The sequence below is a fragment of the Euleptes europaea genome, chromosome 7 (assembly GCF_029931775.1).
Source record: "Euleptes europaea isolate rEulEur1 chromosome 7, rEulEur1.hap1, whole genome shotgun sequence".
Taxonomy (NCBI): Eukaryota; Metazoa; Chordata; class Lepidosauria; order Squamata; family Sphaerodactylidae; genus Euleptes; species Euleptes europaea.
This window is the reverse complement of record NC_079318.1, coordinates 11,322,771-11,334,268: the sequence shown is the minus strand read 5'-3', so window position 1 is coordinate 11,334,268 and position 11,498 is coordinate 11,322,771. Positions and strand designations below refer to the sequence as shown.

The following is an 11,498-nucleotide window of genomic DNA, read 5'->3' as shown; positions in this document are numbered from 1 at the left end:
CATTTAACACACACACACAATTCTCATTAATCTAGGTATCCAGCACACAAGTTTTCAAATATAACAATATATTGTTTATTAGGCTATTTCACTTTAGTAAAAGTAATATTGACACTTTTTTAAAGCTGTCTCGATGAAGGCACTATAGATCTTACTTAAATTGCTCTGTTTCAGATTCTTTAAACCACCAACTACATTGGCAAAGAAAAAAGGAGCTCCAGGAGAGGGTTTCCAGTGTCTTCATTACTATTATGAAGAGGAAGTACTTAGAGGGGAAGTTGCAATGATCCATCATGCCTCATTGCCATGTCTTTGAAGCATGCACAAGGGACAAAGTGATGCTGATGAGAATGGATCAATCCCTCTAAGCGAGTAATTATTTCATAGTCAGGAAGAGCAACAGAAGCAATATTGAGACCCAGCATTCGAGAGACCACTTCTCTGAAGTCTGACAGCTGTAACAGAAAAGCAGGAGAGGGAGGGAAAGACACATCAATAAATTAAGAAGCATGTCAAGAAATATGGTAGGTTTGGAGAGTCATAACAAAACTGGGTTGCTGTCACAAAAGGAAAGGCCTGGTGTTTTGTTTTATTTGTTGGCTACAGCTCACTATAACAAAAGAATGGAGTCACACAGAGTTTAGACTCATCTAGAGGTGCATCAGCCTTTGAAAAGGGCTAAAAAAAACCCTGCAAGCACAGGCTCTGACTCACCTGTAGCCCGTTTTTGTGGGCACGTTCAGGGAGTCCAGGGCTGGCAGGATTGGGGTGGGGGGGTGAGCAGGCACCTGGCGGCTTCCTGAGCTGGGGATATAAAGCCTGCCTCCTCGCCTCCTTCTCTGTTCTTCGCTTGAGCTTGTACCAAATATGGCAGCCAGATTATTAACTGGCACCTGTTTTTCTGATCACATCATGTACTCTGTCATCTTCTCTGCGGCTTCCAATTGGTTTTTTAGTCCAATTCAAAGTGCTGCTTCTGACCTTTAAAGATCTATCCAGTTTGAGGCCTGGATATCTGAAAGAACCCCGTCCCATATAAAGCTACCCATCCTTTCAGAGCATCCCCATCTGACAGGATAATGGCAGGGTAGGGCTTTCTCAGTTGTGCCCAGTGATCGTTATCATTGTTAATCACCTTGGGGATCCAGGTAAAGATGGAAAGGCAGGTAAGAAATCGATTAATAAACAAAGTGCTGTTTCTTAGGGATTCTAAGCCAGGCTACACTTAGGAGAATGTATCCACTGGAACATGCTTGACAATTAAGCAGCAGTTCCCTGCAACATAAAGTGTATCTTCATGGTTCCTGACTTTCGCTAAGCTGAACCCAGTTCTACATTATACATTTTAATTGAACTGATGTCAGGAACCTGAACTTTATTTCTGATGTTGATGATGGATATGCATTGAGCCCATTTCAGAATGTCATGTTGTATTCTTAAATGTTAGGAATCTTTTCATAAAGCAATTCAGTCTCATATAAGGTCCTGTCCATGTAATTAATAAACATAATGATTCCCTTAGCACTTCACTAATTGCATTCCCAGGCCAACACCACCACTACAGTACCCTAGTTGTCATGGAGGGAAGTGATCATTTTGTTGCATGGGGATAATGCCACTCATGTTTGCTCCCTCCTTTTGTAAGTCAAGTGAGGCATGCCTGTTGCGCTGATGAAGCAGACAGATTTCAAATAATTAATTTTTAACAAACAGTTTAAAACCAGAAGTTTTACAAAGGCCATTTATGCATGGATGTTTCGTCGCGATCACCCTGCCATCTATTTCAGGGCTTTGCTTTGATTATGCTTGCATTTTCCGACCCTCAGAGGTCACCTTGCTCTCCCCGCGCATTTCCACGTGTTTTGCCCGTGTTTTTTGGATTTGTGTTTAGCCGGCATCCATAAAACATGGGGAAAATTTGAGGGATGAGCGAGGCAACCTCTGACAGTCAAAAAATGTATGCATAATCAAAGCAAAAAAGTAGTCGGTGGGGTGACCTCAAAGAAACAACCATGCATAAATGGCCAAAACAAATGCAACATTGCCTTGGGAGGAGAAACCATCCTTGTTTGTGTTTGCTCCATGGTTAAGTGATTTAAGAGATTTAAAAAGAATTAACTTTACAAATTGTGAGGGCATGGAGGGAACTTCTATACCTTGTCGTTACTATAGTTCCAGACACTCTCCAATAAGTGTCTGCAACATTCATCCAACTACATTTGCAATTGCCAGGTGAACTAGGAAGTTAAAACGGCCTAGGAGCAAGCCAGGCTGGGTGGCCCCTGTGGAACTACAAGCCAGAACTGCAGGAACCACTCAGCTCAGACCTGGCCATGGTACTACAGGATATAGTAATGGTTGAGCTGACATCCATTGTTAGTGTTTCAAGTCATTTCTAAGTTGAGGGCCAAATTACACGATACTATTTCCAAATAGTTGGTCAGTTTAATTTACTCCTCAGCCTGGAATGAAAGTTTCTGAAAGTGTTTGCTTTGTGTCAATTAAGAACAACTAAAAATATAATGCACTTTAGTTCAAATGGGAAAAACCCTAGCATTCTGTGCAATTTAAATTGCAGTCACACATTAAATATTATACACTTCACTGCATGACCTGAATCAATGTCAAAATATGTTCAGATCTCTGTTTGTGGTTCATTGTGTTCGAAAGGTCATATTCCAAATGCTTACAATTATTGTGTGCTCTTTAATTTGGTATTCTTAATATAGGTGACATTTGATTTAACAAGTTATATTGTTTCTAAAATAATGACAAGTTTTGGAAAATATATCCGAAATGCTACTATACTGCTGCCTCTAAACTCAAAAGTACTTATATCCATACTGAAGAGTAGGAACTTCTGTTCCATGAGTCCTCTTCTGAATTGACTGCTTTGCTGTTGGAACTTCGGACCCAGAAGCTGCCTTGCCCTATCAGCCACTTTGACTGTGGAAAGGCATCCAATATACCGTATTTTTCGCTCCATAAGATGCACTTTTTTCCTCAAAAGTGAGGGGAAATGTCTAAGCGTCTTTTGGAGCGAATGTGCGCACAGAGCCGGCTGGGCGCGCTGGAATGACGCGAGCTGGCTCTGTGCACCCCGTTCCAGCGCACCCAGCCGGCTCTGTGCGCCCTGCCCGCCTCCCAGCTGGCCGTTGGGGCAGGGAAAGCCGGCTCGTGTCGTTCCAGCGCGAGCCGGCTTTCCCCACCCTGACGGCCAGCTGGCAGGTGGGCGGGGCGCACAGAGCTGGCTGGGCGGGCTGGAACGAAGCAAACCGGCTCTGTGCGCCCCGCCTGCCTCCCAGCTGGGAGGCACAAAGCCAGCGGGATGCACAGAGCCGGCTCGCGTCGTTCCAGCATGACGTGCACGTGCCCAGCCGGCATTTGCTCCATAAGACAAGTTTTTAGAGGAGGAAAGCAACATTTTTTCTTGTTTTCCTCCTCTAAAAACTAGGTGCGTCTTATGGAGCGGTGCGTCCTAGGGAGCGAAAAATACGGTAATCATCTAGGGGTGTGCACACACAAAAAATCGGTAAATTTCGGGTTTGGGTTTATTGGACATGAATTTTTTCAGTAAACCTGAAATAAGCTGAATGCCCATACAGGTAAATGGGTATTTTGGCTTTATTTCCAGGTTTCCCCGCCAAAATTGGGTCCATTATAGTCTATGGGGATTTTTTTTCAAAGCTCCTGTGGGGGCATTTTTGGAGGTAGAGTTTTCAAATTTGCAGTGTAGCTGCAAGGGACTCTCCTTAGACGGACAACGAACTTTGGTGGCATTTGGGGAAAGGGTCCAATTTTATGGGCCTGCAAAGAGGTCACCCCCATCCTCCAGGCATTTATGAGCCGAGCTTTCAATTGGTTTTCAGGTTCAGAAGGTCAGCATTGCCAAGGACTGGTGGAAAGAGCCGATTGGCAGGCTGGCACCTAAGAGTCTGGGGGCTCCGTTTGTATCTGGGGCATATAGCACGATGTCCATGCAAATTAGCTTCCAAACTGAGGAAAATGGCTTAAATGCACAAAAAATAAGGCACAGAAAACATTTATTTTGGTAGCAAACGACTTCCTGTGAACTGTCCTTTAATATAGTAATCAAAAATCTGATTTTAAAAGATGGTCACAGTGCGGGGGAATGAAGCCACTACTCAGGGCAACCTTCAGTTTGAGAGCAGGTTTTCATGGGCGGCAGGTTGGTAATATTGGAGCCAGCCAGTGTGATGCGGTAGCTAAAAAGGCAAATGCCGTTTTGGGCTGCATCAACAGAAATATAGTGCCCAGATCATGCAAAGTGATAGTGTCACTTTGCTCTGGTTAGACTTCACTTTGGTTAGTGTCTCTTTGCTCTGGTTAGACTTCACTTGTTCAGTTTTGGGCACCACAGTGTAAGAAGGATGTTGACAAGCTGGAACATGTCCAGAAAAGGACAACAAAGATGGTGAGGGGTACAGAGACTTAGTCTTTGAAGGAAAGGTTGAAGGAGCTTAGAGTGGTTCCTCAGTGGAACAGGCTTTCTCAGGAGGTGGTGGGCTCTTCTTCTTTGGAGGTTTTTAAGCAGAGGCTAGATGGCCACCTGACAGCAATGCTGATAGTATGACTCACTATAAATCTAGACAGATTGTAAGAAGGAGGGCAGGAAGGGATGAGCTGGTGTTTGGCTCTTGTGGCCCTTTATTATATGGCCAGGGTAATGGCAATTGCCACTTAGGGGTCAGGAAGGAATTTTCCTCCAGGCCAGATCCTGGAGGTTTTATTTTTTTTGGTTTTTTGTTTTGGCCTTCCTATGGGCATAGAGCAGGGATCACTAGGGGTGTGTGGGGGGGAGGTAGCTGTGAATTTCCTGCATTGTGCAGGGGTTTGGACTAGATGACCCTTGGGGTCCCTTCTAGTACCATGTTTCTATGTACACTTGTAAGTGCTGCCATTTAAAGTCAGTTCCACCTCAGTAATTGCCAACATTCTCTTATGACAAGAATAGTTCATTAATAGTATAAAGATACTGTGTTTTATGTTTATAAATGCATAGAAACCTTCAATCAATATTCTATTTCCCTGTGAATAGACTGTTTTCAAGACTCAGGAACAGAAAAGGAACCAATAAAATGGCTAGACTTCCCAATACTTTGGGTATACATTACCTAATAGATATAATGGAATCTGAAGGGGCTCTTGGCCAGGGGCCGCATCAGCCATACTGACACATACCTGCCTCTCTCTCTTCATTACCTCCTCCAGAGTAGTTTTAAGGGTGTTCAATTCACTGGTAACAGATTCCAGGATGTTTTTAGCTCGCTCCTTATCCTCCTTTGCTTCTCGCTCTATGACACGTAACTCTGACTTCACTGAAGTTAGGTGCTTCTCAGTCTTGGCCTTAATCTTTTCCAGCTTCTCTTGGGACTTGCTGAGGTCTTCGATGGTTCTGTCCTGCTCCAGTGTTCTGATCTGTTAACAAAAATGAAGGCAGAAAATCTCCACACAAAAGATAACCAAGACTCTTGTGACATCTGAAGGAGAAAAAGATGCATTGTGGACATTCCTGTCAGATCCATGCCCTGTTATCCTCAGTAAGCATAGACACACACAAACACACTATACACACACATACACAGGTACAGAGAGAGAAAAAGATTTTTAAACGACAAGGCCATGCGATAAAAAAGTACAGTCTATGGCATTTGTATGCAAAGTAGGGATGCCAGGTCTCCTACTTCGCCCCCTTGCTCGCTCGCTCTTCCTGCTGCTGCTCAACTGGCCAGGGAGAGAAAAATTCCCAGAAAAATTCCAGGGGGGGGGGGGATATCAGTATCAGCACTGATGCCCTGATGTCACTTCTGGGTTGCACCATAGGGCAAATGCTAGAACGTTGCCGCAGACACAGTGATGTGATGTTACTTCTGGTTGTGCCAGCGAGACTCCCCCTCCCTCAGATAAGCCTGGGCCTGGAAACCTTAATGCAAAGCTCAGCGATACATAAGAGTTACAGAGAACTCAGAAACTTGCACAATTTTATGTATTTACTTTAGTTATCTGCCTTTCTCACTGAGACTCAAGGCAGATTAGATGGTGTAAAACGATACAGTCAAAAAGCATGAGAGATCTAATAAGCAACACAGTCGGACTACAATTACAAAATTAGAGATAGTGCAAAAAAATATCAGGCATGATATATCAAAGCATGCAAAAATGGAATTAGCAAGTAAGTAGGATAATGCAACAAATAGATAATGCATACCATCGTGACATAGACTACAGTCCAGTTCCCTTTATAAAAGCATCTTCGTGAACCATTCAGTTCTACTACAGCCCTATTACTGTTATGAAAATGTGCTCCTGAAGAATTCAGTTTTGCATAGTTTGTAGAATGACTGACTCACAAGGGCCCTGCTGACATCCTCAGGAAGGCCATTCCACAAGGTAGGGGCCACAACAGAGAGTGCATGTGTGTGGGCACCTATAGGCACCTTCAGATAGGTTAGCTCAGATGAAATTTTATTTTGTGTGATCTCAATACAAAGTATTACATGGATTCTGTTTTAAGATAAGAACAGTTACCTTTCACACATGCAATAGCTGATAACTCAGTCTCCCCAACACTGCTATGCTAATTTAACACATGTAGTTGGAAAGAAATCCCGGGTTCCAGTTAAGCCCTATATTAATACAAATTTTGTGATAATTCTTGGTTCGCTATTATCATGCTAGAGTATCTCTTCAGATTTTTTAAAATTGAAGAATAGTGACTTCCAGGTCAGTAGCAGACTGCCATGGGTGACTGAAATGGTCTCCTACTGACTTCTGAATGTTGTCAGTTTTTATATCACATTTGTTCATTTAGTCTTTTTGCCTAGAGACTGGGCTGTTCAATCTGTGTAAACAACAACAGGGCACTACTAACAGACAATCAGATCTATCACACTGGATGATAAGCAGGTTAATGAGCCCATGATAATGTGGCTGGTATTACTAGATGCTGTCATAGGTCTTTTATGCATGGGTTGGATCTCCCTGGTTGGACCTGGGTTCACCGCACATTAAAGTAACCCGGGTTGGGGGAAACTGTATGCATTGGCTTGAATGATCAGGGTCGAAACTGTGTGCTAATCGAACCATGAATACAGAAAAACAGTCTCCCAAGCTCAAATCAAGTCCCACCCCTTTAAATGCTGCTCTATAATTGGCTTACTTTGCAGTGCTCCCCATGAGAGATTTCCTTCCCCCCAGACCCAACTGCCGCATAAAAAAGCATTTTAAGAACAAAAAACCAAGAAACAGAGCAATCTGAAAGGGGAGGGGAGAAATCCAAGCCTCATTTTAAAAAAGCCTTTCTTTTGCTCAGAAAGAGCTCCGAGGAAGCAGGAATCACTTGAATCCCCACCTCTTTACTCACTGCTTTTTGATTGGCTGTGAGAGAAGCCAATCTTCATTTTCCCCGTTTAGCCATCTGTATGCTGCTTTGAGGAGGGGGTTGGAAAAGGGTGGGGCGTGATGGTGCGGGGAAGCTCAACCCAAGATCGGAGTATGCACACTCTGTGACTCCGGAATGAGCCAGGATGAACGGTTTAATTCGGCCAGAAGAGGAATGGGAAAAGCCGGGTTCGTTTTGCGTTGAAACAGCATTGAGCTTCCAAGGAATGAGGTGTTGTGCATACTGAAAAATTTGATCCTGGCTGAAACAGGGAAAAAAGGAGGTTAAAGCGACCATGCATAAATGACCATAGTGTTGCCTGAGTTGATAAGGAGGCAGAGTTGGCATCTGTGTTTGTTGAATGGCATCTGATGAAGTGGGCTCTAGTCCATGAATGCTTGTGTGTGTAAAGTGCCGTCAAGTCGCAGCTGACTTATGGCAACCCCTCTGGGGTTTTCATGGCAAGAGACTAACAGAGGTGGTTTGCCAGTGCCTTCCTCTGCACAGCAACCCTGATATTCTTTGGTGGTCTCCCATCCAAATACTAGCCAGGGCTGAGCCTGCTTAGCTTCTGAGATCGGACGAGATCAGGCTAGCCTGGACCATCCAGGTCAGGGCCCATGAATGCTTATGCCATAATAAATCAGCAGGTCTTTACAGAATCACAAGATGTGTTGCTGTTTCTGATCTGTGAAGACAGCCATTGTACTACCAAAGAAACAGAAGAAATATAAAAAGAGTTTGCTGTCAGGGCAAACTGGGGAGTTAAAATGGCCCAAGAGCAAGATAAGGTGTTATGAGGTGTTACCTGCCAGCTCTGCAGGGACCACTCAGCTCACACCAGAGCAGTGGTGTCAATTATCGGCATTGGCTCCCCTATTGCCCCTTCCCACAAACTAGCAGCTGTGATGGAGGAGGCAATTGGTGAGCTGATGCCAATTATCATTGCCACTGAAGGGTCCGGGCCAAGTGGTCCCTGAAGTGCTGGCAGAGTTGCTGAAGACTGGTTCTGCTAGCTCTTGGCTGCCAGTGGCCCTATAGAGGAGCCTCCCACCAGGAAATTTCTCCACTACTGATGACAATTAAAAAATAAAAGACCAATGCTAAATTGTCACCTGCAGTCTCTACTGTGCCGAATGGGACCTGCAGGTCTGATGTCAAAATAGTATATTTAAACGAAATCATTTCCCAAGACAAAGTAGTGAAACTCTTAGATGACAATGACTATAAATAACTAAACAGCAAGAAAGGACAAGGGAACCTTGGAATGTCTAATGCGCAGCATCTCCTGCCTGGACTACTACTCGGTTTTGTGCAGAATAAGGCACAAGGGGCAACGCCATGTCAGGGCCAGCTGTCCCTGCAGGGAGAGTGAGACTGCCCACCTCAGGCCACATATGATGAAGCACCACTCGAATTATCTGCCTTAGTATTGTCCCTGATTCGTCCCTCTCGTCTCACACTTTTCGATCCTGAGATTGGAAAACCTTACACATGGTGTTGCTTGTAGTTAAGAAAGTCCTGGACAGTCTCTTGAGCACAGCATAATCACTAGGAGAAATCAGGAAGTGCCTGAGTCCCCGCCCCTTTAAACACTGCATTTGTCATTGGCAGTAGCGCTGACTCTGACGAAAATGCCACCCCGCCCCTTCCCCTTCCCCCCCTCCACCCTGTAAGTGGCCATTTCACAACCCAAAATGGAGTACAGTGTTGCATCCACAAGAGTAAAATGGGGGAGATTCTCCTTTGTACACACACTGCTGAAACTGACTAGAATCCCTGTGAATGCACAAAAGGAAAGTGTGTGTGGGGGGGGGGAATCTCCACAGCTGAACACACAATGACTGACCATGGCTGCCTCCATCTCAGATTTGGCTTCCTGGGGCATTGCAGAGGGGCTGGCTGAAGGCTGGCTGAAAGAGGAGTTGGAAGAGGGGTTGGAGAATGGGGGCGTGTCATGATGTGGGAAGATCAACTTGCGGCTGAACTAGACACCTAGTCGCATCCAAAATAAACTCGGAAGTAAACTTATTTTCGGGATAAAACAGGGATTGGAAAACCCAAGGATATCACGGAACGGAAGCAAGCTGAGCCCCGCGGGAGGGGAACGTCATGCACGATCCCTGCAGAGAATCGGGACATTCGTGGGAGAATTGCAAGACAAACCAGCCATGTATAACCAACCACAGTCTTCACCCAGCCTTGACCATTGTTGACTCTGGCATAGCAGAAATGCAAATGCTGTGACTGATTGGGTCTCTCATGCAAAGTGCATGGTTGGTTCGAAATCCACATCAATGCACAGTAGGAAAGACTGGCTACATCTGACTTGCAAGTGTGTGTAGAAGAGCAAAGAAAAGTGCTTCTGAGGAGTGAAAGAGTGGAGAAAAGCATGAGGAAGGGGTGCTTAATTTTTTCCCTTCCAAATCTTTTCCCAAACAACTGCCCCTCCCAGTGAGATTTAAAATGCATGTATGCATTGTTTAAGAGGTAAAACAGTTAAGCTCCTGCCCCAGACTGCTTCTCCTTCTCAGCTGCCCATCAGAAGCTTTAAAAAAAAATCAACAAAGGCTCTTTTATTTTATTTAAAACATTGTTTGTTTCATTCAAATGTATTATATGCGCACGTATTATGTGGTTTGCCCCAAAGTTATGTTAATTTGGATTAGCTAACTTTCCTTCAGCAGGGATGTGTGATCTCTTTCTTTAAACATAAACAATTCCATATTGAGACACATACACCATGACAGCATCCCATTAGCACTGCATAGCAAACACAGCTTTAGTGGCCCATTGAGTCAATATGTATGCTGGCTAAGAGCCAGGAGGCCCCTAGTTCAAATCTCACCTCTGACCCACTAGGTGACCACTCTGTCTCATATGGTGATGGTAAAGCTGGCCTACCGACACAGTGCTACCGACACAGTGCTGTGTTCCAAGCAAACTGCAGATCACACATTTCTTAGTACCATTTTGTTCTCTAATCACTGTAAACTGGATAGTTTTGTATGTGAGTATTTTAATGTATTCCACACTGCTGAATTGTCTGCTTACATGGAATCACCTTTCACAGATTGGTTAAAAGGGAGATTAACTTGGTTACCCACCTTCAGTTCACTGGCATCAGCCAATTTTGTTTTCAGATCAGTGATAGTTTCTCTTGACAAGATGAGTTCTTTCTGCAACCTCTCCAGCTTCTTTTGTAACTTTCGAACTGTAAGGTTGGCGTCATCTCTTTCCACAGCCAGGGCTGTGCGTACTTGCTTCTCTTCTTCCAGCTGAATTATCTTCTGATGCAAAAGTTTCACATGTAGCTCTTTGCTGTCAAGCTTCTCTTTCTGAATTTTCAACTACATTTAGATGTGAAATCATTAGACAAAGAACTTTACTCTAAACAGAAAAGTAATATATCTTCTAATCCTGCTCCATTTTGCCTACCTTCCTTTGCAGATTGCGTACCATGATTTTATTTTCAGTCAATGTGTCTCCATCCAATTTGATCAGTTGCTCAGCTCGGGCCAGAACTACGTCCATCCTCATGTCAAACCCAATATCAGCCACCATACAGTCCAGATTCATCTTTTCAGAAAGCTGATCCAAAAACTTAAGATACTTCAGAGGGGAGATTTGGGGAGAAGTGGGAAGATCAGAATTGTATTCTTCTGCACTGAACCTTGTTATTGTTGTTTTCTTACAGCAGTTTTTTCCTAACATCAGGGGAGAAATACCTGCCCTGTCTTTTAGTACTAACCTGTTTTGACATGCACCTTCTAGCATATACACACAATCTAAATCAGGATCATATTGTGTATGGTGTTTTTTATTTGTTTGTTTCAAGGACTGGTCTTTTAACAAATAAATAAATACTATATAAATGAAATCAGTGAATCCCCAACTGAATGAATCACCATCGTGCATGTTACAAAAGCATAAAAATCAAACTCTGTGTCTTGTGCACCTGCTGGCAAGTTTTTAACTAGATAAGACCATTTCTGTTCCCTCACTGAGCTATAGCCACATAAACATGGCAGCAGTTAGAATGTGGTTCATTCAGCCAATTTACACATGAACACATGAAGCTGCCTTATATGGAATC

At 43.9% G+C, this 11,498-nt stretch overlaps 1 protein-coding gene across 1 annotated transcript in view; it reads right to left on the bottom strand.

Annotated features, from left to right (window-relative positions):
* Nucleotides 1-239: 239 nt before the first annotated feature.
* CCDC170 (coiled-coil domain containing 170) overlaps nucleotides 240-11,498 on the bottom strand; it is a 66,015-nt gene continuing 54,756 nt past the window's right edge. The window contains exons 9-12 of the mRNA XM_056853655.1: nucleotides 10,841-11,014; nucleotides 10,510-10,752; nucleotides 5,203-5,439; nucleotides 240-455 (exon numbers count right to left, since the gene is read on the bottom strand). Of these exons, the coding sequence (XP_056709633.1) occupies nucleotides 267-455; nucleotides 5,203-5,439; nucleotides 10,510-10,752; nucleotides 10,841-11,014 (843 nt within the window). The 3' untranslated portion in view covers nucleotides 240-266. The remainder of the gene's footprint in view (nucleotides 456-5,202; nucleotides 5,440-10,509; nucleotides 10,753-10,840; nucleotides 11,015-11,498) is intronic.